At 36.7% G+C, this 26,459-nt stretch overlaps 1 protein-coding gene across 12 annotated transcripts in view; it reads right to left on the bottom strand.

Annotated features, from left to right (window-relative positions):
• The window catches only part of LOC144457506 (uncharacterized), a 30,771-nt gene that overhangs the window by 2,961 nt on the left and 1,351 nt on the right, over positions 1–26,459 (bottom strand). For 6 of the 12 annotated variants that reach the window (XR_013486855.1, XR_013486854.1, XR_013486857.1 and 3 more), the window contains exons 3-13: positions 25,938–25,986; positions 25,766–25,832; positions 24,834–24,884; positions 24,634–24,661; positions 21,815–21,845; positions 21,027–21,084; positions 20,476–20,506; positions 19,169–19,205; positions 16,607–16,642; positions 15,824–15,967; positions 9,392–9,446 (exon numbers count right to left, since the gene is read on the bottom strand). Coding sequence is in view for 6 of the 12 variants with exons in the window: in XM_078154913.1 (XP_078011039.1) it covers positions 8,502–8,513; positions 9,392–9,419; positions 16,607–16,642; positions 19,169–19,205; positions 20,476–20,506; positions 21,027–21,084; positions 21,815–21,845; positions 24,634–24,661; positions 24,834–24,884; positions 25,766–25,832; positions 25,938–25,986 (428 nt within the window). In the remaining 6 variants the exon portion in view is untranslated. Of the gene's footprint in view, positions 1–8,435; positions 8,514–9,391; positions 9,447–15,823; positions 15,968–16,606; positions 16,643–19,168; positions 19,206–20,475; positions 20,507–21,026; positions 21,085–21,814; positions 21,846–24,633; positions 24,662–24,833; positions 24,885–25,765; positions 25,833–25,937; positions 25,987–26,459 lie in introns of those variants that run through there. The other 6 variants (XM_078154913.1, XM_078154915.1, XM_078154912.1 and 3 more) reach the window with 6 other exon arrangements.

The following is a 26,459-nucleotide window of genomic DNA, read 5'->3' as shown; positions in this document are numbered from 1 at the left end:
TTTCCATCTCTATTGAAATAGTAACATAGTTTTTATTGTTTATATTAATAACATGATTTATACTTATGGTCTCCATTACATTGAACCAACCTTGCCTTCCTGAAATAAACTGAACCTAGTCATAGTATATAATCTTTCTAGTATGTCAGCAAATTGCTAGTATTTTATTTAAAAGTTTTGCATTGGTGTTTATTAGGGATATTGGTCTATGGTTTTCTTTTACTTTGTCTCTCTGGTTTCAATATTAAAAACCATATTCATATTCATAGAAATACATTGGAAGGGTGCCTTTAGAATTCATTGTTTTTTAGATGTCTGGTAAAATTTACTTGCAAATCCATCTGGTTCTAGAATTTTTTTCTTTGGGAATTCATTTATGGCTTGTTCAACTTTTTTTCTGAAACTAGGTTATTTAAACAATTTATTTCTTCTTTGTTGGTCTTATACAGATTAACAAATTTTATATTTTTGTAAATATTCATTTCCTCTAAATGATTGGTTTTATTATCATATAACTGGAAAAATTAGTTTCTGATTAATTTCCTTCATTTCTCCTTCAATTGTTGTAAATGCTCCTTTTTCATTTTTTGATGTAATTTGGTTTTCTGCTTTTTTTTTAGCAAACCAGTCTATTTTTAATCACTTTTTTCCTTTAAAAATTGCTCTTATTTTCATTTATCAATTCAATCGTCCTTTTAATCTATTAATTTTTAGAATTTTAAAATTATTGCTTATAGGAAATTATTCAATTTTTTTCAGTTGACTGCCCAATTCATTGACTTATTTCTTTTATTGATTAAAGCACTTAAGAAATATTCATTTTTTTTTTCTCTGAGATGCTTTAGTTGCATCCCCTAAGCCTTAGGCCCTAACATAGGCCTGCACAGGCTGCTTGCAGCCCACCAAAGCAACCCACAGGCTGAATGTTGTGCAGGCCTAGCCTAAGGTTTTGTAGGTTGTCTTATTATATTCTTTGATGAAATTTTCTATTTTTTCTATAACTTGTTCTTTAAACCAACAATTTTTTAAAATTGTTATTTAATTTCCAATTATTTTTTAATTATTTCCTTGAGGGCCCTTAAGTGAATATAATTTTTATTGAACTGTATCAGTAAACTACATATTTGGTACTTTTGCTTTTCTGCATTTTTATGAGGATTTTATGCCTCCACTATATGGTCAGTTATTTTAAAGGCGCCATGTGCAACTTAAAAGAACATACATTCATCTCTAATATCAATCAGTAATCACCAGGAATCTATCATCTCTAATTTTTCTAAGTTCTATTCAGGTCCTTAATGTCTTTGTTTATTTTGGTTAAATTTGCCTAGACCTGCAAGTGGTACATTGAGATTCCCCACTATTATGGTTTCACTTTTTCTCTTTCCAAATCAATTAATTTTTCCTTTAAGTGTTTGGATGCTATGCTGTATGGTACATATAGATTAAGTACTAATATTGATTTGTTATCTATGGCACATTTAAGTATTATCATGTAATCACCATGCTTATCTCTTTTTAAATGACTTTTTACTGTAGGCTTATGTAAACTCATAATTAAACTCCCTGCTGTTTTGAGTCCGGTTGAAGCATAATTTTGCTCCAGCCCCTCAATTTAATTCTACGTGAATTCTATGTTTTAAATATATTTCTTATAAGCAACATATTTTTGCATTCTATTTTCTAAACCATTCTGTACCCTTTTTTTAAATGGCTGATTTCATTCCATTTACATTCATGGTTTTGATCGATGTATTGTATATTTCCCTCCATGTTGACCTCTTGTATTTCTTCCTTTCTTCTCCCACCCCTCTCTTTACAAAGAAAAAGCAGGTAGAGTAAAAGAGAGTTTGCCTGACCCTTTAGATCTATACATAAAGCAACCTGTTTCTGCTCTGTTGCAGCTTTCCTCTTCTCCATGCCTCACCACTAATACCAAAATTTTACTCTTCTTTTCCTTTCAATTTTTGCTTCCAGATATTTCAATAATTCTTGGATTATCTCTTCTTGAGCTGTTTTCCAGGTCAGTTTTAATAATACATCTTATATTTTCTTCTGAGTTTTTTTTTTCAGTTCTGTGGTTTTGTTTTAATATTTCTTATTGTCCCATTCTCAGGATGTTCAGTGCTTGGCTCAGGTTTTCTTCTTACCTTCTAAAGTATCAGTTTTTCTTGACATTTTCCCCCCTTAGCCATCCCATTTTATATCTTTTGTTTCATTCTTCCCAATAGTTCTTACAGCCCTTGTGGCTAGGATTTCTTTTTCTCCTAGGATTAACTTGTATTTGTGGTGGGGTCACTTTCTTCCACGGTGTTTACCTCCTGGGTATCTCTCAATCTAAGACTGAAACTTAGACTTTAAGGTATCTTCTCATCATATTCATGTGTGTTCCATAGTTTGCTTACTTGTGCTTGGGTCACGCTCCACTCCTGCAGCTCTAGAATGGAGGGTAGACCTTGCCTGGTCCCAAGTGTGATGGCCAAGAACAGGTCCTTCTTTCAAGGGCCTCCAGGGTTGTTGTGGGCTATGCTCTTCCTAGGCTGGCCCTCATGCCACAGGGTTCTGAGGTCACCCTTTGCACTTGGCTCTGCCTGAGGTTGCCTCTTGTTGCTGGGTTCAGGGCTTCAGGGCATGGAGCCCTTCTCCTGCCGCTGTGCTCTGGGTTATGCTAGACCTCTCCAGTTGCCCTAGGACTGCACCATGCTTTGGACTTGTCTACATCAGGGTTCCTGCCAGATTCTAGTGGTCATTCTAGGCACTGTGTACTGAATAGAGGAGTCTACAAAGAATTCTCCTTATTTTTCCAGTTAATGCTGCATTTTTAGGTTTTATTAGAGTAGGGGAGAGGAGCGATTTGGCTTCTTCTAGATCCTGTTATGCTATGCCATCTTCCCACAATCCCCTACTTCTGAATTCCTAACCAGCTCTAATGTACCTCCTTTGTGAAGCTTTCTCTGATCATTCTAGAATATAACTTTTCACCTGTACTCTCATATAATAGTTTGATACATACTTATCACATCATAATAATATATGTATTTACCATAAATAAATAAACTTGTCATAAATTTTATTTACATGTATGTATAGACATATATATTTACATAGCTATTTGTAATATAATCCTATTTAACTAAGTTCCATAAGAGTTCGACCAGCTATAATGAGAACTTGTCTAAATTTTCTTTTTCCCCCAAGTGCCTAGTACACAGGCTTGTACACATAGCCAGCATTATATTTGCAGAAGTGAATTATATCATGAGCACTCAGAAAAGAAAATGGTGAACACTAAGAATTGGTATGGGTTTGCTAAGTGTAATTCATGTCAAAACTAACCTAATTTTCTTTTTTGGTGAGGTTATTAGGCTGGTAGGCAAATAGAATAATGTAGATCATGTATATTGACTTCATCAAGGCATTTAACAAAGTCTGTCTCTTTCTTTTTTTTTGGCGAGGCAATAGGGTGAAGTGACTTGCCCAGGATCACATAGCTAGTAAGTGTCAAGTGTTTGAGGCCAGATTTGAACTCAGGTCTTCCTGAATCCAGGGCTTATGCTCTATCCACTGTGCCATCTAGCTGCCCCCAACAAAGTCTCTTATGTGAATATGATGGAGAAATGCGGGTGAGAGCATAGTCAAAGGAATTTTTTATGATATCCTCGTAGATATGATGCACAAAATGATGGGATGAAAGTCAGTCAATTAGCACTTATTAAGTGCCTGTTGTTTGCTAGGCAGTGTGCTAAGGGCTGAAAAGGAAAAAACAGTCCTTGCTCTCATGGAGCCAACAGCCTAATAGAGGAAACATGTAAACAACCACATCCAGCCAAGATACATACAGGATAAATTCAGAGTAGCCTCAGAGGGAAGACACTAACATTAAGGACTGGGCAAGGCTAAGTAGATCTGAAAGTAACTGCATAGAGATCACCAAGTGAAACAGTATAGAGGGAGAAGAGATGAGAGCCTAGGACAGAGCCTTAGGGACCCTCATTGGTAGTGGGCAGGACATGGATGAAGATTCAGCAAAGAAGCCAGAAAAGGAGCAGTCAGGTTAAGAGGAAAACCAAGAAAGAGTCATGTCACCAAAACCTAGAAGGAGGAAAGTAGAGAAGAAGATGGTGGACAGTGTCAAAAGCTACAGAGAAGTCAAGGATACAGACTGAGAAAAGGTGATTCGAACTGGCAATTAGGAGATTAATCTCCCTGGCCTTGGTTGAAGGAGGTCAGAAGATACACCATAAACAGTTAAGTAGAGAAGGAAGAAGGTGGAGGCACCTACCTTGGTGAGATTACCTTCTTGAGAAGTTTAGGTAGGAGAGATATAGAACAATAGCTAGAGAGAATGGATGGTTCATTTGAGGATTTTTTAAGGATGAGAGACATGGGCATATTTACAGGCAGTAAGGAAGAAGCCAACTAACAAGGATAGACAGAAGATTAGGGATGATAGAGGGGGCAATGTGGAGAAGACAGAATGGAATGGAATCACTTGTGCATGTAGGGTGTTTGCTAATTTAGCAAGAAGGGTTACCTCTTATGTGAAACAGGGGTGAAGGAAGAAATAGTGGCAGAAGGCATCTGAGTGATGTGAGATAAGCAACAGGAGAGAAAAGCAAGATCTCTGCAAATGACCTAATTTTTTTTTTAGTGAAATATGAGGCAAAGTTCTTATCTAAGGGTGGACAACTGGGAGCCATGGGAGGTTAGGTTCAGTCATTTTTAGTCATATCAACTCTCCATGACCTTATTTGGAATTTTCTTGGCAAAGATACCGGAGTAGTTTGCTATTTCCTTCTCCAGCTCATTTATAGATGAGAAACTGATGCATGTGGGTTAAGTGATTTGCCCAGGATTACATAACAAGCAAGTGTCTGAGGCTGGATTTGAACTCAGGAAGAGGACTCTTCTTGACTCCAGGCCTGGCAATCTATCCACTGCTCCACCTAGCAGGGTTTGGAAAAATGAATTGATTAGGGAGGTATAAAATGATTGCCTTGCCACAGTGAGGGCCCAGATGAGATTATGTAACATAAACTGATAGTGGACCCAGTCAGCACAGTTTTGTGATTTTCTCCAGCTTTTTTTTTCAGTAGTCCATAAGTAGGAATGAAGGCAAGAAACTCAAGATTAGAGGATTAGCAAGTGTAGTCAGTACAAAGGTAGCATGGGGTAGAGGGATCAGAAGTCATAGAACATATGAAGAACACAGTTTGGGTGCCAAGGCAGGGGGAGAAGTGGAATGAAAAGAAATTATAACCAGATAAAAGAACTTCAGAGTTCATGAACATGGATGTGCAACACTTGTAGGTGATGGGAAGATCAAGGGAATAACCATCTCTATGTGCAGCTGTGGTGGGGCAGAGGAGTAGCAGGTTTTGTGAAATTAGTAAGCTGAGGAATTGGGAGGTCAGGGTATTTGAGGGAGCGTCAAAATGTACACAGTAAATCCCCTCGTCTGAGGACAGGTGTTAAGGAGAAGAGACAGACCGTGAGCTAGGCACTGAACTCTTTGCGGAAGAAAGGAGAGTGTCCAAAGCAATATGGACAACAGCTCCCAGAATCTTGATACATATGGGCGATACCCAGAGACTGAGCGAATCTCAGTGGAGAGATTACTGAGTGATAGAGGAAAAGGCAGGAACTGGAAGTGGCAGTGGGAAGCAAGGAGTAATTCACCTTACCTGCCTCTAGCAGATTGACAAGGAGGGGTAGAAACTATGTATGAGTAAGAGAGAAACAATTCTAAGAGGGACAACTATGTCCTCAGAAGGAGCCAGATCTCAGGGTGTACAATAAGATGGAATGACAGAGAAAGGAAAAAAGATTTAAGATAACATTTAGTTTGTCACCTAATACAGAGGCCTTCCAGAGAGCACAGAAGAATGGTTGGGTGCCTTTACAGCTGGAGGTGTGAGGTTGGGTTGAGGAAGATGAGAATCAGGGAAAGATCAGTGGTGGATAGAGAGCAGGGTTTGAACAACAGCATCCTGGGGTTCAGAATAATGGGGATAGAGTGGCTATGACAGGGTGGAAGCATGTTAATCATTGAAAGGGAAGTGAAGGGAAAAGAATAAGCATTTTTATAGCCCCTACTATGTACCAGGAACTATGCTAAGTGCTTTTACAAATATTAGAATATTTGATCCTCACAACAAGCCTGAGACGTAGGTGCTGTTCTATCTCCATTTTACAATTTTTACAAAATTGAGGGAACTGAGGCAGGCAGAGGTTAAGTGACTTGCCTAGGGTCACACAGTCAGCAAATGTCTGAAGCTGCTTTTGAACCCAGCTCTTCCTGACTCTATGCCCACTGCTCTATCCACTATGCCATCTAGCTGCCTCACTGAAAAATGAATTCACGTAGGTTATTATTGTCCATACGGGAAGTTGGACTCCAGTGACAGATAATCAAATAAATCTGTAACTGAGTGAACCACCATACCCAAAGAGTGCTGATTAAAGGATCAGTGTCAGCCTAGTGAGAAGCCATAGGGCTCTGCCTTTAAATCTGTTCTGTTCAACCTTTTAATTAATGGCTTGAATGAGGAAGTAGAAGGCATGCTTTTCAAATATTCAGAAGACAGAAAGTTGGGAGGGATGGTTAATGAGGTAAATGTCAGAATCAAAATTCAAAAACATTTTGACAGGTTAGCATGATGAGCAGAAACTAAAATGATATAATGTGAAGTCCTACAATTAAATTGAAATAATTATACAAACACAGGAATAGGGAGGAAGAAACTTTATATGAAAAAGACCTAGGACTTTTATTTGGATATCAGCTCAATATGATTCAGTGGTGTGATGGGACTGCCCAACAAACCAACATAATTTTAGACTATTGGAAGTATATATATGAAACGAGGGAGTTAACAGTCCTATTGAATTCTGTAATGGTCAAATCGTATTTGGAATACTGCATCAACTTCTGGATGAAACATTTTAGAGGAATATTAACAAAGCAAAGAGAATACAGAGGTAGGTGACCAGGATAGGTCTGGAAACTATCATATAAAGAAGAACTGAAGAAACTGGGGATGTTTAAACTGGAAAAGAGGAGACTTGGGTGGGACAAAATCACTATCTTCGAATACTTGAAAAATTGTCATCTGGAAGTGGATTAGATTTATTTTGCATAATTCTACAAAGGAATGAGAATGACTGGTGAGAGTTTAAGGAAGACTATCGTATTAACAGAGCTTGAACAAGTAGATCCACTTCAAAACAGAATGGGCTACCTTGCAGAACAGCGAGCTACCCACCACCTTGAAGTGTTTAAGCAAACAATGCCATCTGTTAGGGATGTTGTACAGGTATTTGGGTTGGAGAATAAGCTACATGGTCTCTAAGGTTCCTTCCAATTTTAAGAATCTATGAATCAGGGCAGTTAGGTGGCACAGTGGATGAACTCAGGAGGACCTGAGTTCAAATCTGGTCTCAGACCAAACACTTGACATTTACTAGCTGTGTGACCCTGGACAAGTCACTTAACCCCAACTGCCCCCCCAAAAAAGAATCTATGAATCTAGGTTCAGTAGTTTAGTTATTTTTCAATTACATCTAACTCTCTGTGAACCCATTTGGGGTTTTCTTGGCCAATATGCTGGAGTGGTCTGCTGTTTCCTTCTTCAGCTCATTTTACAGATGAGGAAACTGAGGGAAACAGGATTAAGTGACTTGCCCAGGGTCACCATAGCTAATAAGTGTCTGAGGTCAGATATGATCTTAGGTCTTCCTGACTCCAGGCCAAGTGCTCTATCCACTGCACTACCTAGCTGCCCCATGATTCTAGGTAAATGTGCTCAATAATAAGTGTTAGAATTTTTTTTAAATTCAGTTGGTTGTGGCAGCCTGTCTTTTTCACAGTACAAGAATCTAGACATGATTTCGGATTCACCATGTATAGGGGAGAAGTTCATAAGGCATAAAGATGTTCTTATGTTGATTTATATATACTTTTAACTTTTATGACAAAAAGTGAAGAGAAATTAAGAATCCTCTTGATGAGAGTGAAAGAGGAGAGTGCAAAAGCTGGCTTGAAGCTTAACATAAACAACCTTAGATCTTGGCAAATGGTCCCATCATTTCCTGGCAAAGAGGGAGAAGAAATGGAAGTGGTGTCAGATTTTATATTCTTGGGCTCAAAGATCACATGAAATTAAAAGATGCTTGCTCTTTGGAAAGAAAGCTATAACAAACCTGACCAACATAGTAAAAAGCAGACACATCACCTTGCCAACAAAGGTCCATATAGTCAAAACTGTGGTTTTTCCAGTAGCAATGTATGGCTGTGAGAGTTGGACTATAAGGAAAGCTGAGCACTACAGAACTGATGCTTTCAATTGTGGTTCTAGAAAAGATTTCTGAGAGTCCCTTGGATAGCAAGTGGATCAAATCAATCAATACTTAAAGAAATTAAGCCAGGCTACTCACCGGAAAGTCAAATATTGAAGCTGAAGCTTAAATACTTTGGCCACATAATGAGAAGACAGGATTCATTAGAAAAGACCCTGATGTTGGGAAAGATTGAAGGCAAAAGAAGGGGACAAAAAAAGAGGATGAGAAGGATAGATAGTGTCTTGTACACAATCAACATGAACTTAGACTCTGAGAGATTGTGGAGGATAGAGGGGACTGGTGTCCATGGGGTCACGAAGAGTTGGACACAATGCAGTGAATGAACACAACAAAAATCTCTTATTTTAACAAGTATTTTAAAAGACATAACAGGACACAGTTTGAATTTATATGCAAAAAATTCTGATAACTTCTGCCCATCCCCAAAGCTCATGGGGATGCTTGTCTGAAATATGAAATTGTTACCATACCAGGCTTGCAATATAAGACTGAAACTTATTCACTGCTCATCTCAAGCTCAAGAATGAATGCTACAGAGTCAACTAGGTGGCACAGTGGATGGAGCGCCGCGCCTGAAGTCAGGAGGATCTGAGTTCAAATCTGGCCTCAGACCAAACACTTGACACTCACTAGCTGTGTGATTCTAGGCAAGTCACTTAACCCCAATTGCCTCACCAAAAAAAAAAAAAAGAATGAATGTTACAGCGACAGTATGGAGGGAGATAGCATGGAACAGTGGAAAGAACAAAGTAGCTGGGTTCAAATCCCACCTCTGAGGCTTACTACCTATGTGATATTGAGTAAATCACTTAACCTCACTAAGTCTCAATTTCCTCATCTGAAAAATGTAGGAGTCAGATTAAAAGGCCTCTGAGGTCCCTTCCAATTCTAGATCATGATCCAATGAGCTATCTCCAAAAAGAAAAAAAAAAGGAACTATCTGTTCTTGGGGCACACTTGTTCACCAATCTTTATAAAATGTAGGGAAGAAATAACTAAAATATGAAACAAAGCAAAATATACTGCTTACCTGTGATAAGTGTTTTTTACTTGTGTGTCTGGATTAGATGAAAAAAGAAAAGAAACTGTTTAAAAAAGAGAATAATTATATAATAATGCGTTAATGTAGTTCAATACTCAAAAAAGCAAATAAAATAAAACGAAAAACTGAGTTGTTCAGTGCTGCCAAATGAGTCAGCAATAAAATTCTTAAATCTTATGATTTTCCAGTTTTCTCATACTTAACAAGTTATTAATATATGTATACATAAATAGCTCATTACTAAAATACAAAATTGTCAGGATCATTATTTTTCAAAACTTTAGCTTCATATTATCTTTATTTTTTTTTAATTATTTGAAAAGGCTCAAATCAGAATTATATAAGAGTGACAGACTGGGGTTAAGGTGCTTTTTTGGTTTGGCTTCTGCATTTTTTAAGATGAAAAACACAAGAAAGCACTGAGGCTAATCACCTTTTCAAAGAAAAAAATCTTTTGCTAATAATGAAGTTGTTTTAATTAAATCTTAATTTGCTTTATTTGCTTTATTGTACCTAGTGTCATCTTCTCCAGTCTGTGTTGTAACATTTCTAGATGTTGAGGAAAATTGTAAAAGCAAAATAATTACACATTTTGCAGAATACTTCCTTACGTTACAGCATTAAGATAAGTTGAATATAAATCTACCATTACATTGCTAATTTTTAAATTCACTCTGTCTTCTTAGAGCATTTTTGTATTCTTAAGTACATGATAAGTGAACATTTATGTTTACTGCATAGAGCGCATAAACATAAATTTGTAAAAAGAAAGGAGATGAGCCTTATTTAGCTAAAATTAACATTGCTAACATTATTACTAATGCATTTCCAATGAAGCAAAAGAAATGATAATTATATTGTTAGTCCTGTTCAGACTAATGCACTGAAGCACTTTTAAAAAAATAAAAACAGAACATCTCCCCAAAATAGTAAAGTACAACAAAAATATCTTTTTTGGCTGGTAAAACTTAGGTTTAAAATATTCCATATAAAAATTCACGCCATTATTTTTTTACCCTTTGAACAGCTAAATTATAGTTTTCCCTTGCATAAATTAGCAATCAAGTAAGCTGTTTTTTTGTTTTTGTCCTTTTTTTTTTCAAGAAAAAGAACAGTACAAATCTTAAGAGATAGAAAGATTATTTGAATAGACAACTGGAGCTCAATCACTTTATACCTTATTAAATTCACTACAGAAATGGTAAAACTGTTGTGAATGTGTCTTGGGTTCATTTTAAATTCATTTCAGGTTTGCCTATTGGTAATTCCATCTAATTAGAAATGCTATTTTCCCTCTGAAATAAGCATTATCTAGTATTAACTCTCTCTTTTTAGCAACAGTAATGTACTAACTTTCTTCAGTGTTAGCTATTTCCTGTTTAAATCAGACATGGTGTTTTCTTTTGCAATATGCATAACGTAGAAATATGTTTTGCTTGATTTCACATGTATAATCAATATAATATTGCTTGCCTACTCAAGGGATGAGAGAGGGGTGGGAGGAGAGAATTTGGAACTCAAAATTTTAAAAAATGAATGTTAAATTCTTTTTTTGCATGTAATTGGGAAATAATAAAGATAAAAAAATAGTAAAATACACACAAAAAACTGCTATGTTCAATCAAGACTTACAACATTATTTTTATCTGACAAATGTAAAATCAGTTTTCAATAATGGTTTCTTAGAAAACAAGTTATTCTCAAAGATGGAGATGAATGAATATATACATATATCTTTTTCAGTAGATACAATTCATTTGACAAATATTAAGTGGCTACTATGTGCAAGGGACAGTGTTAGGATCTGGGGATTCAAAAATAAAATAGTCTCTGACCTCAGTGAGCTTACATTCAACTAGGAGGAGGGTTAAGTATGGAGGACATGCTGCATACAAGAAAAAAAAAACACGAATAATGAAACACAAAGAATCACAGGAGCACAGAAGAGCTTCAGACAAAGTACTTAAGGAAAATTTGCAGAGGAAAAAAAATACCATGGGCAGGGAGTGGGGACTAGGAGGATCAGAAAAGTCTTTTTTAAGGTGTCCTTGTGCTGCCACCTTGAAGAGAAGGATTCTAGAAGTCAGAAATGAGGAAGGTAGGCACAGCCTAAGTAAATGTATGGACGTAGGAGATAACATGTTGAATTCAAAGAATACCTAATAGGCTAGTTCACTAGAACATCAAGGGAAGTAATGTGAAATAAAGCTGGAAATGGAGTCAGATTGTGTTGAGCCTTCAGATATCAAGCAAAGGAGTTTGTATTTCATCTTAGAAGTAATAGGGAGTCATAAAAGGTTTTTGAGCATGGAAATGCCCCAGACACACCAATTATTTTGGTAGTGTGTAAAGGGTGGTCTGAATAATGAAATATTGTATCATAGGAGATGACAAATATGACACACACACCGGAGAACTTGTATGAGTTGATATAGAGCAAAGCAAGCCGACCAGGAGAATAATATATAAAGTGACTATAATAATGTAAAGAAAACAGTGCTAAAAGGCAGCCAAAACTCAGCTCAGTTGCAAAGACAGATCTTTACACTGGAGGGAAGATGATACTTTCCTTTTTTTCAAAAGAGAGATGAAGGATTCTAGCTGCAGAATGCTGCACGTGTTGTCAGACTGGGCTGCTATGTCAGGTTTTGGTTAACTTTTTATTAAAAAGAGAGTTCATGGGGAGGTGGAATATATTAGGAAATAACTGTGGTATCAAAACAAAAGAGTGCAATAAAATAAACAAAAGAGGATGCACAAAGACAGAAGGCCATCCATTTTATTCTTAGGTCTCAGGTTTTTGTCTCTTCTGAATTTCTGGTTATCTTCACTGCTACTTTCCAACAACATTGTAGCTATTCTTTGTGACATCTAGTTTGGTGACTACATACAGGTACAGTTTTCTCTTTCCTCTTTCCTTTTCAGTTTAAGGCCCTTTTGATTAGATTCACAAGATACCAGGCAAATACTATAAAGAAAGTCTTCGTTAAGTTCATGCCCTATCTGACTAAGAACTTGTCATTCCAGCATTTTAAGACATGAGCCTTAAATCCAAATCCCAGACTCGATTTCTTAATCAGCTGTTGACTTCCCAAATTTGCCTTTCTCCTCTGAAGTCTTTGACTTATAATTTGTCCCAATGTGAACCTTCAGAAATGGATAATAGTCTTCTAGATTGCAAAGTATTGGGAGACCATCTTGTCTTAAATATATGCTCCAATTAGTAGATCTATTATTAGGTAATAGATGCCTCAGTACTGCCAGCGTAAAATCACCAATCACTGCTATTTGTCTCTTCTTCCTCTGACCCTTAAGGCATGACCCTTCACCTAGCAGCCCTAGTAGATCCACATGATCATTCCCTAAAGGACAAAACACTGTCCTCTGAGAGTCCAGATCCCTCTCTTCCAGAACATTTAACATGTTACTTAGCTCCAAGTATTCCTTATTCCATTCCTTCACAGCATGACATTCATACATCCTCCAACCTCTTTCCCTTTGCCTCTTCAGGTCCTTTTTCTTGTTTTGGCCTTTCCATTTTTTAAAGAAATACTTTGTTCTCCCAGACTACCTTAAGAGTGGAAAGGTATTCTTTGAGCTCCTTTAGCTTTTCTTCTTGAGAAAGACCAACTTGAGTACAGATCACATTTCCTTAGTCCTGGCAGAAAAGACAAACTTTACACACTTCTTATAGGTCACCGCACAATTTTCGATGCTTTGCATACTTTCTAGAAAAGCAGTTCACATGTACATAGTGCTTTAAGATTTGCAAAGCACTTTACACACATGATCCCCATGGTAGCCCTCTACAGCAGGGACTATTATCTCATTTTGCAGATGAGGAAACTGAGGTTCAAAGAAGTTACAGAATTTGCCCTAGGTCACATAGTCCATAAGTGTCAAAAGATAGAACAGAAATCCACATCTTCCTAATTTAAGTCCTGGGCTCTGGTCCTGCTTGTAGCACTAGTTACTGAATCTCTTAGAGAATTCGTTTCATGACAGCCATGACAGCCACAGCAAACTTCCTTTCCCTTCCCTTAACTTTCTTGAATTCTTTTCTGTTTTTTCTCCTCTTCCCTTTCAGGTTCCTCTCCTGTCCTTTCTCTTCCTTGGGTCTTTCTCCTTCCATTCTTTTTGTTGTCCTTCTCCTGAGTCCTACTTTTCCTTTTCAGGTACATCCTCATTCTCCTTCAGCTCAAATTGCTTCTTTGTCTGCCTTAGAACTTTTCCTCATCTCCTTCAGGTTTGAGTTCTCCCAAATATTCTTTCTCCTAGTTCATTCTCTGACCTTTTTTTCAATTCTAAATCCCTCAAAATCTCCTAATTCCTTATTCTTTAACAGAGTTCTGTGCCTATTCCTTCTCCTTTTTTTTACCCTTACTGCTTGGAGCCTTTATCTTTGTTCAGACGATCAGTTCAGAAACTGCCTACCTAATACAAAAAGCCTTTCCCAAACCCCCCAGTTGTAAATGTTCTCTTTTTCATCAATTACTTTGTACTAATTTATTTGTGTACATGTTGTAGCAAATTATGAGCTTCCTGAGGGACAGAGACTTTTATTTTTCTTTTTTGTATCCCCAGGACCTAGGACAGTGCCTTGTACTTGGGTGCTTAACAATTACTGATTTAAATTAAACAGCAACAATAGTTGAATCCTGGAGAGCATGTAAGTTAATTTCAGGAGAACACAGAAGAGCAAATAGATGGCAATTGAACTTTGGAGGACACCCAGAGTTAGGGGGCAAAAAGAGGCCTCAAGATACAGTCAGAGAGGAGAAGGTATTTATTATTGTAGCATATTTACTGAGAAGTTGTAACAACCAAAATCCATGGAAAAGAGAAGTAACAGGGATTTTGGTTCACCCAATACCATTTAGTTTTATAGAAGCAATGTTTTATTCAGAATGCTTGTGGTCCTTCCTCAAACTTTCTTTGTTCTAGAAACTAGTTTGGAATATTTGGTATGTGATAGGGGTGTATACTAGTCCAGAAACCTCAAAAGCAACTCTTCCTACCTGGAGATACAGAGAAAGGCAAAAATAGTCCCTGTCAGTTTTTAAGATCAATTTTGAGAAATTGCCTTTCTTGAAAACTGAAAGGTTCATGTTAAGGATCAGACAAACAAAAAATAACTATGGTGGAGGGGAGGGGAAGCTTTGCAAATGCACAATCTGGACAAAAGATGGTTACCATTACTGCCACTACCACCAGCCTCATCCCCACCCTACCTCATCCCCACCCCAAGAACTATTTCCAGCAAGTAGATGGCACAGTGGATACAGCTCTAGGCTTGGAGTTCGGAAGACTTGGGTTCAAATAAGGCCTCAAGCACTTACTAGCTGTATGACCCTGGGCATGTCACTTAATCTCTGTCTCAGTTTCCTAAAATGAGAACAATGACAGCAGCTACCTCCCATGGCCGTTACTAGAATCAAATGAGACAATAATTGGAAAATGCTTAGCACAGTGCCTGGCACATAGGAGGCACTTAATCAATGCCTGTTCCCTTCTCCCATTTAATCATCAGTACAGGACATGCCAAAAAGAGGTATTTAGAATTGGTCTTCCCTATTCATGGATTTACAAAAATTAACAAAGTAAAAAAATGTGGTATCTGTCTTAAGAGTGCCAGACTTTGTCACACTAACATCAAGAACCCCTCCTACCATATATACTTTAATATCTGAATGAAATTTCTCTAAGAAAAACAATGCTCTCAGAATTAAGTCAGGAGATTAATAGATTACAAAGTCACATTACAATCCAATTTGGCTAGGAATAGCCTTAAAACATAGTTATATCATATTCATTTAAAAAAAAAGCAATTTCAGATTACCCGAGCAGTTGATTTAGGGCAAAAACTGCTATTTCTAGGAAGAATCCAAACCTATGATTTCACTGGTATAGAAAACTACCAGTTGAGGAAATGCCCCTACCAGTATAAGATGGCACCTTCGTCATAGAGAATTACCTAGAACTCATAGTTTTAAGTAGCTTGGCCAAGGTCACACAGCCAGTACACATCAGAAGCAGGACTCGACCTTGGATTTCCTGGCTATAAGGAACTACATCATGGTTCCTCTGTTATTATTCATAGAAAACTTGATTAATAGAATGATGTAATTTATTTCTTTGGGGTATAAAAATATTTAGAACTTAAATTCAAATAGTTCAGTCCTAGGACAGGAATTGCACAGAGATTTTGTCTAAGTTCTGTGACCCAAAAGTAAATCCCACAAGCACTCTTTTTTCCTAGCTTCTACACTGTTAAACAAGAATGATAAGTGACTGCACCTACCTCACAGAGACACTAGGAGGATAAAAGGGGAAAAAAATTGTTATTAGGCAGAAATATATTGTACAAATCCAAAGAATTATTATTTTCTATGCATCAGAGAATACTTATGTGCTGCGTACACTATGTTGTTCCAGATTCTCTCTCTAGATAAAAAGCTTGCTGGAGGCCTATACAGGTAGTTCTAACACCTTCCTCTAAGGATCATCCAGAAAACTGAAGTCATGAGAGTGATAGGCCATTCAGGGCTTGAGATGTTTCTCATGCTGCCCTCAAAGAAGAGGGAGAAGGAAATGTTTTTACTCATCCAGAAGTATAATTAATTCATATCCCACTCCATTCCCACTTCTCCCCCAAAAAATAGAATACCATTTCTCTTTTATTTCAAGTCCTAGGTCACAAAGGTAGGGAACCTGTAGCCTCGAAGCCCCATGTGGCCCAAATTCAGTCAAAGGGCCTCACTTGAGGACCTAAAGGGCGACATGGGGCTTTGAGGCTACAGGTTCCTCACCCCTGGTCTGTGTCTTATTAAAGTGTGATTGATGCACTATTTCCTGCTTGCTGCCACTGAGATCTTTTTGGTGAGTATTCAAAGAACCAAGAACCAGGCTTACTTGCCTTGATCCATCCAGGATCCCAATCTTTAATAGGTAAAAATATTTAAAAGAAAATATTAGCATATTCATTCAATAATTCGCTAGGCAGGTTTAAAGTCACAGCATTTGAGGACCAACATAAAATATTTTGTCTACCCATTAATACAATAAATATGCTTCCAATGTCTTTAGCTAAAAGCAAAAATGTTCTGATTTTAACAAATATGTTAAAAAAATTTTCCTTCACTTATGTAACTAATAGTGGGTCAGTAGCATATGTAAAAGACAGGCATTATTATAGTTTGGTACCTTTTTACTGGTCCAAGGGCGCCCTCTGTCTGAGTGCTGAAAAAAGTTCAAAGCCAAATGAAAGCATTTGAGTCAGATAAAACTATTAAGTGCAATTCCATGAGGATATTCCCTTTTTTATATATATCAGATATGGTTCTTATTCAAAAACAGTAAGTGCTATTTCACTGGTGACCAAAGAGGCAGTCAAGACAAGGTTGCTAGAATTTACTCTTTTGTTCTTTTGGTCACTAATTGTAGGCTCCTTCCTCAATACAAACCAAGGTAAGGCCTACCTAAGCAGTCATCTAAATAATTCTAGGAAAAACACACTATGCTTTTAGCAGATTTGTTATTTGGTAATTTACAATTACCATATAAGAATGAGATTATTGCCTTAAATAAATAACCTAGCTAATTTAATTAATTTTGCATTTTGCTCTGATCATATACAATTGTGAATATTAGCCTCATAATTCAACAGAAAGATGAATATTATTATAATCAAACATTTGAGTGTCTACTGTATGCAAGCTGCTATCCTATGTGCTGGGGACATAGACAGTGAGAAACACAGTCACTGCTCTCACTGGAGTTTATAATCTACTTGGGTAGACAAAGACATATAGAAAAAAAGATAAATAATAATACAATGTAGTAAATAATGCTAAATGAATAGGCCACTAAATGTCACTAGCTTCTTTTTATACTACATATGAGCACTTAATTCAATTCAAAAAATGTTTATAAAATACCTTTCACATCGCCCCCTCCCACTCATCTGGACTCAATCTTTATGGAGAAAAGACAAATCATCACCATGACCTCCCTTCTGCTTCCCTATTCTAAATCTCAAAACTGAAAACCTTATTCCCCATTCACCCTCCTCCTTTGCTCCAATCTTTACCAAAGAGGTGACACTCCTCTGGCCAAGCCCAACTCTTTGATTATGCTCATGATCCAACAATCCTCGTCTGCCTCCAGCAGCTTGCCCCACAGTCCTCACCACCCCTCTCTAATTCTTCATCTCATCTGATTTGCTGGATCTTATCCCACTGCCCACAAACATGTGCACATCTTTAAACCCCCAGACACCTGACTCTACAATCTCCTTATCATGTTTTTTCTTCTCCCTTTCCCAGCCAAAGCCTTAGAAAAAGCTATCTATACTCATTGCCCTTACTTTATTTTCTCAAACACACCGCTAACTCCACTAAAATTGCTCTTTCAAACGGGTTAGCAATAATTTCTTAATTGCCATATCCACCGGCACAGTGCCTGGACACACAGAATGAGCACTTAATAAATGCTTGTCTCCTTCCCTTTCTTCTGTTCTCGTTCTTCTTGACTACTCCATAATACCCACCATTGTTGTATACCCCTCTTGGATGCTGTCGTTTTCATGACACAACTCTCTGTGTGACCAATATGGCAGCACTGCCCACTACTCTCTTTCACATGAGCCATCTTCCAGCCTGAATTACTTGCTTTGTACCTAATGGTCCATTTTCTATCTGTATGCTTTTGCCCAGGCTGTTCCCCATATACTCCCTCTCATCTTTGCCTCTTAAAATCCTAACTTCCACTAAGACTCAGCTCAAGTGCCTCTCCTAAAGCACAGGATTTTTTCACTTTTTTGGTGCCATGGAGCTCTTTGAAAGTCTGAAAGAACCTATTGATGCCTTCTCAGAACACTATTTTAAATGCATAAAATAAGAAACACAAGATTACAAAGGAAATTAATTATACTGAAATGCAGTTACCAAATTGTTAAGAACAAGTTCACAGACCCTAGGCCAAAGACCCTATAGAGGAAGCTGAGGGTGCCTGCTCTGGTTGTTGCGTCCTAGGCCAGCTACTCTGTAGATGTTTTACACTTACTGATCTATGAAGATAGACTTTTCCCCTCCAATACAGCAAGCTCCTCCAGGGCAGGGCTTCTTCCTCAGATTTTAATCTCCAGAGCCTATCAAACGCCTAGCATCTAGGAGGAGCTTAGGAAACATTTAGTGAATTGAATTGAAGGCACTGTGCCAAGAACCTCGCATGCAAAGGCAAAAAAAAAATACTTGCCTTCAAGGAGCTTATATTACTATCCTCAGGATTTAGAAGGCTGTGATATGTTCTACTAGCCCCTAAGGCAGTATTTTTACATAACTTACATTAAAATATATTACTTCAAAACATATTTGAGAGAATATGGTCCCATACTATTAGCTGAATGTAATCTTCTATATAATAAGGGCCTACTTTAAGTGAATTTAATCTGTTTCAAGTGACAATATAAGAAAATAGAACATATCATATAATAAATGTATATGTAAAGTGCTCTCTAAATTTTAAAATATATAAATGCAAGTTATTATTAATGACATAATTATCAGTAGTTAGGCATTGCATCTTATTATGATTACAAAATGCTAGTGAGTTGGAAAAAAAAAATCCTACTAATAGTCCTGACCAAAAGATTTCTATCATCTACTTCATTCCAATAGGGAAAAAAATGTTCTATCATAAATACCTTTTAGCAGAGACAATTTTAAATTAAACTTTTTTTAAAATTAGGAATTTTCTAGGACTTACCTTACATTGTTTGCCTGTTCCCTTGGTATATTATTATCTAAAATGGTGAAAAATTATTTTGTTATATTATAATTCATATATTTAACATAGAAAGCATCCAGAAAGTCTTACTTCAATACAAAAAAACCTGCAAAACATTTATGGCCTCAGATGTAATATTCCCATGCCTTTGGATTGATGAATGCCTGGAATTACCTCCTCATTTCTGCCCCTCAGTTTCCCTGGTTTCCTCTAGTATCAGCTCGAGTATCACCTTCTTCAGTAGATAGTTCCTGGGCTCCCTAGTTGCTAGTTCTTCTCCCCTCTGAGATTACCTTCCATCTACTCTGTAGATGTCTTGTATGTACTTAGTTATTAACATCTTCAATGGCAGGGACTATTTTTGCCTTTCTCTGTATCTCCAGAACTTAGCATAATGCGTAGTAGACATTAAGAGCTTAATAAATGCTTGTTGAATAGAAAATAAATATTGCAAAGCTATAAAGGATAAGCATAGTCCCAAAGAAGAGATGAGAAAACATCCCCCTCTTCTTCCTTGCAGAGAGGGGATTTGTTCTGTGAAGTTCTGATTCAGTCAAAGGGTGGTACTTGAGGACCTAGAGGGCCATATGTGGCCTTAAGGCTGCAGGTTCCCCACCTCTGGGCTAGAACATAAAGTATTCGTCTTCTTAATAAGAAATAGTACTTAATAAACAATGTTTTATATGGCATTAACTCAAACTTTAGAAATTCGAAATTTGTATTAATTCTCAAAGGGGCTAATCTGAATTTTGCTTTTGTACTTGCTACCAAAAAGGAATTTACAAACAAATGAATGATAAGAAAGCCAGACAAGGATGAGTGAGATACTTTAAAAGTATTCAGTTATATAAAATTATTTTCTATGCTTATTTGTATATACTTTTGTTCAGTCTTATTAAATCACTTCTCTATGATTTTACTTGAAAGAAACAACTGCTAAAAGCTAAATGTGAGATGCCATTTGTTTTAAAACATTCTAAATACTAGATTTTTCAAGATTAACCTTTCTCCCATTACTCCAAATTAATGACAGCATAATAAAAGGTAACTGAAAACACTAAAACTATCTGGGAGAAGACAGCGCTAAAGCTATGAAGAAATCTCTGAAACTCCACAGCTCTTTACTATAATATAGGTCACGATGCTTCTACAATAGGACTGGCTAATGACAATATAAAAAAGCTTATTGTTCTAATTCACAGTAAATAAAATAATAAATCTTAACAAAAGGATTCAGAGAATTGTTATATTTTAAGTCCATATTTTCAATCTTTAAAAAAACTCACGCTCATCATTAAGAAGCTCTGTGTCTTGATACTAAAAGGGAAAAGACAATACATTTCAACATGTAATAATGCTAAGTGTCAACACTGGTTAGACATAGTACTTTTGATCACAATGCATGTGTACCTGTACACATGGACAATACATGTAAACTTATCAATCTTCACTATGCCACTGTAAGAAATGAAGTATTAGTTCACATTTTTTTAAAAAGGGGGGGGGAACCACTCAGTATTCATGTTACCCAAGATTATAACATAACACAAAAGATACCTGACCTACTTCTAAACAGGATTATTAGCAAGCACTTGGATCTCTATGAGTCTAGTTTGTGGGGGAGGAGGAGAAGAAAAGGAAAGGGGGGGGTTGGGAGGTAAGGGCAGGTGAAAGAAATGAATAGAGGATTAGGCAAAAATGGGTTTTGGGGGGAAATAACCCAAGGGTAGTAGTATTAAGGGAAGGCAGACAACTTTCCCTCACTTTCTCCCTCACCAGCTTTAATCCTCACTTGGCTAAGGCATAAAAAGATAAAGGGTTAAGTGACCATACTTACCCAAAAATTGGTGGCATTTAAATAATTTGATATCTCACTAGACAGCCTCTCAATCTCACTATAGATGGGAAGGAAAATACAATGTGATAGACATTACATCTTGATGTTAACATTTTATGAACTCTTTGAGTTCTGTTAATTATTTTTTTTTTTGGACAATGGATCTTTCTTATTTATGGTAGCTATTTTTTTTCTTTTACACCAATTTGGCCTGTCTACACAAACCATAGAATCACAAACCTTTAGAGTAGGAAGACAGCTTAGAAGAAATGTTGCCCAACTCCCTCATTTTAGAGATGATGAAACTGAGGCCCAGAATCATTAAATGACTTGGCTAGTCACACAGTTTGTGTTAGAGCCAGGAATCAAAACCAAATCTTCTACAATTGTTCTCAAGGATAATGTTTTAAAGTAGATATTTCTAGAAAATTGCTCAGTCATTTTAGAAAATATTTACCCCAGCCTTGAGCATGTCTATAATCCTTACTGAAGGTGTGGGCAGTGAATGGCTTGAGTTTGGAAGTTCTGAGTTCTAAAGCCCATCAGGTGTCCATATTAAATCTAGAACCAAAATGGTTAGCCCCTGGGAGAGTGGAGCCACCAGGCTGCCAAAGAAGGGGTGAACCAGTGAAGTTTAGAAATGGAACAGGTCAAAGTTTCTTCCAGGCAGATTAGTGATGTGACCAGCCCAGGAGTGGCTGCTGCATGTGCAGCCCAAAAGAAAACACCATCTCAAAAAAAAAAAATCCAACACAGAAGAAAACAATTGAATGTAAGGTAATACTTACTTTTCATATTCTTCTTTCTTTAATGCCCAATCTAGGTAGAAAAGATTAACATTCACTAATTTGCTTATTAAAATTCAGTGCCAAAACAGCCAAAGCATGTTATACATAGTATATACAATATAAATATATACACAAGAGCTCATCAAATGTTTGTTGACAAAAGTCAAACAGTCAGACAAGAGGAGATATGAGGAAGAGTGAAAGAAGACTATCAAAAGACCTTCTACATTAATGGTTAACCATCTTTTCCTCTGTGGTCTATGTGACAAAGCAAAAAACAAAACAAAACCAACCTGCAAGCCCACCTTCCCTACATGCTATGTGCCACCATCAAAAACAAAAAGCATGCTCCAAGAGGATTACCTTTTGCCCCTGCTTTGTTCTCAACTACCTGAAAAGGTTATTTCATTACTCAAGAAGTAGGACAGGAGAGGGATTGTGGGTTGGAGGCCAGAGCCATACATTCCTACTTAAAATGAGGATGGGGAATGACAGATGTGATGTCTTTCAACGAAACTTTTCATTTCACTCCTCACCTTTCAGGCAACTTCTCAAGATCCCTGGACATCACCCCTCTAGTCTGACCAGGTAGACTTTCTACTCACCAAGGCATTCAATCCCTTTACCCATTTGTCTTCTCCAGCAGATTTCCCCTGAATCAACACCTCTCTCTATAATCTTCAATCTCTCCCAATCTATTGATTTCTTCCTTCCTGCTTTCAAACATGTCTTTCACTAGACCCTACCATTCCCACAAGCTATCATCTCCTTTCCTCCCTTTATCAACCTTCCTACTCCTCCATCCTCTACAAGCTGGCTTCTGATCCCTTTACCCAACAGAAACTGCTCTTTCCAGAGTTACCAATGATCTCAACTATCAAATCTGATGGTCTTTTTCAGTCCTCATCCTTCTTCATCTTTCTCCTACATGTGACACAGCTGACTACTCTCTCTACTCTCTGGGTTTTTATAACTCTGTTTTCTCTTGATTTTCCTCCAAGATGTCTGACCACCTCTGCTGGCTCATCATCCATAGCATGTCCCCTAACTGTGGATGCTCCCCAAGTCTATCCTCTTTTCTTCAGCCCTAAAACACCAATTCCCTATTAGACATTTCAAACTCAACGGCCAAAATCAAAGTTATCATCTTTCCCCCACAAACCCACCCACATGCCAAACTTACCTGTTTTTGTCAGAGGCACCACCCTTTTTCTGGTCTCCAAGGTTTGTAATCTCAGCATTAAACTTAATTGCTTATTCTTACTCACTCCTCATCTCCAGTCAGTTGCTCCACCTTGGTGTGTCTACCTACGTTATGTCTCTTGCATCTCACCCCTTCTCTTTAGGCACACAGCCACCGCCTTAGTTCAGGCACTCATCATCATCTCTTGCTTGGCTTTCTGCAATTGGTCTCTCTGCCTCAATTCTCTCCATTCCAATCCATTCCCCCCCAGCTAACAAAGTGAGAGTCTTTCAGCAGAAATCTGAGAATGTTACTTACTCCTACTCAATAAACTCCAATGACTCCTTTTTACCTCTAGAATAAAATATAAATTCCTCTGTTTGGCTCTTACACACACACACACACACACACACACACACACACACACACACACACTAGTGATGTATTGAAAGAAGATTGTTTGAAGCAGAGATAAGAAGAGAGTGCACTGTAGGCATGGGAGTCGGCCAGTTCAAAAAGGCATAGAGATGGGAAATCAGCTGTGAGAAGCACAAAGATGGATAGTTTCGTTGGATGTATAGCTTTATATAAAACTTCCCATTCGGCACTCTCCAGTTTAACCAAACTGGCCTCCTCTTTGCTACACACACTTGATTTCCCATCTTCATGTCTTTGTATCAACCCCCATGCCTGGAATACCTTCCCCTCTTATTTCTGCCTCACAGAATCTCTCTTTCCCTTCAAGACACAGCTCAGGTACACAAAGCCTTCCCTGATTCCAAATGCTAGGAAGTCCCCTTCCTAATTTTGACTTTAACCTTATATTTATTTTGTATTTAATCTACACACACTTATTCTGTATGTATTTAATGATAGAACTCAGTTCATTGATAGTAGGGATTGTTTAATTTTTGGGCCTTTGTGTCCACTGCATCTAGTACTTAGTAGGCACTTAATGAATGCTCATTGATTGATTTGATCTATACTACTGAGTGTTTGATTCCCAGTGCCAAGTCCTATGTGCGTAAGTGTCCCTCAAGCAGTACATTCTTCCACTGAACCTTTTGTAGATGTCATCAATAAGTAAACGACATGGTCAAAGTCTTTCTGTTTCTTATCATAGTGAATTAGCTTTCAAAAATCACTTTGGAATATATTCTTCTGGGATACATCTATCTTTTCAAAATTGTACATACATCAAACACTATGACAAGGAAAATCATACCTTTTCATTTATTTCAAAAGATTACAAATATAAATTGATGTGAGATGAAGTGATTATAGTGACTAAAGAGATTTTTAGAAATTATAGTACACTATAAGTAGTCACCTCTCATATTTCCTGTTAACAGGGACCAAAATTGGCACAAAATTCTTAGCTCTGAAAGATTTATACATTAATTTATTTAATTCCTACTCCAATTATTTTTCTAGAGTTGTTCATAAGGAGAAAACTGGCTGGCTTAAGTTTCACTTTTGCTCTACTGCTGTACAGTTTGGTTCTTTAAGTAAAGATTTAAACAGAAGCAGAGTTGGTAGAATGCATAAACTAGTCAATCAACACTTGAGTAACCAAGAAATCGCTATATTATCTAATTCCAATGAGAAATATGTATTTTCATTTCAGATTACATACCCTTTGTCTTATATCGAAGCCTTGAGTTCTAATGGAAAGAAAGATGATTTTGAATAAATACAAAATGGGTAATTAAATCCTGTAAAAAAAAGGTATATACGATGGAAAAAAATGAAAAATTTTCAAGTAATCATGTTCTAATTTATTCATTCATATGCATGATATTTACAAGTTTAAAGAAAATACACAAATATAAATACCGCATTTTTTAATTTCCTGTTTTCTGTCCTTAAAGCATCAATTTCTTGGACCTAATGAAAAAAAATTTTCAGGTAACTATATTGGAAACTTTTGTTACTGATGTAATGATACATAAATGTAAGCTAACACTTTTTAACTGCCTAAAAGTATTATCTAAATTATTCCAAAATTTAGTTATAACTTTGTTTATTAATTTACTTTGAAAAGAAACAATCAAGTCTAAAGGCAAGATGAAGTAACTATCACATTTACAACTAAAACAAGTAACCTGAGTTTATTTTGAATGAATCACTGAACTGTAAAATGGAGATAAAAATAGCATCTGCCTCTTAGGGTTACTGTGAAGCTCAAATGAAATATTTGTCAAAAGTGCTTAGCACAGTGCCTGGTATATAGTAGGCATGATACAAATGCTTATTCTCTTCCTTTTCCCTCCCTCTACTCCAACTTTATCATTAATTTCAGTTCTATTAGAGAAAGTGTTGATATTTTTAATTAATAAAAAGATATTAAAATAGATATAAAAGATATAATTGATATAATATAGATACATAATAATAGATATAGATATAACAATAGCTAATATAATTATATCATACATTATCTATTGTTATATCAATATCTATGATCATATATATGATATAATCTTAATAAAAGATTTTTTAAAATAAATTACACATTTCTTTCAGGAAGAGAATGGGTTGACAAAGTTGGGGACCATGACAGCATTCTCTGAACTTGTAATAATTATAATTTCCATTAGAACATTTAAGGCCTATACCCTAGTATACCCCTATCATGTAAAAATTGTCTTTGAGGTCAATGGTCATTTCATGGAAAACTGTAGGAGACAGAAAACAGGCACTTTTCCCAACCCCACAAAACTTTGTAAATAACTGAACTATAGCCATCAAGACACTTTATTACTTACAGACTGGCTGCTATCTAAAAAAGTACAAATTTCATGAACAAGTCTCTTTCTCTGCTCCTTGTTCTTTCTACAAATTAAAAAAAGTCAAAATAATCTTACATATTATAGTATACGATAAATTTCATGGGAGAAAAAAAATGTCTAGCACTGGAGGTGGTCAGTCTTAACTTACAAGATTTGCAGGCGTGTTTCATTTTTCATCAACATAGGTTCACTGTTTTCTATAATACACGAATATTTCATATTAAACACATTTTAATCTACCATGATCAGACCTTTTCCAATTAGATTTTTTAGCCTAATATTGTTATTTACATATCTTACTAAAGATTTTTCTTAATCTATGACATCTCAGAAAACAAAATTTTGTTTTGTTGAACAAAACATTTTTGATGGACAGAGAAAAATCAAAGAGGAAAAAAGCTGCTAATAATTTTGCACACTTCGAGTTGTACCGATTCAGCGATATTCTTTTTTTTTTACAGTTTTTTTTTTCCTTTTTAGGCAATGGGGTTAAGCGACTTGCCCAGGGGTCACACAGCTAGTAAGTGTCAAGGGTTTGGTCTGAGGCTGGATTTGAACTGAGGTCCTCCTGACTTCAGGGCCAATGTTCTATACGCTGCACCACCTAGCTGCCCCTATTCAGAGATATTCTTAAGGGGTTTCTGATTTTCCTAAATTATGTTCCTAACGG

Source organism: Phascolarctos cinereus, unplaced genomic scaffold (assembly GCF_003287225.1).
Source record: "Phascolarctos cinereus isolate Bilbo 61053 unplaced genomic scaffold, phaCin_HiC Scaffold_5;HRSCAF=322, whole genome shotgun sequence".
In the NCBI taxonomy this organism is placed as follows: Eukaryota; Metazoa; Chordata; class Mammalia; order Diprotodontia; family Phascolarctidae; genus Phascolarctos; species Phascolarctos cinereus.
Note: the sequence above shows the minus strand (reverse complement) of the source record. Positions and strands in the feature narration are given on the sequence as shown.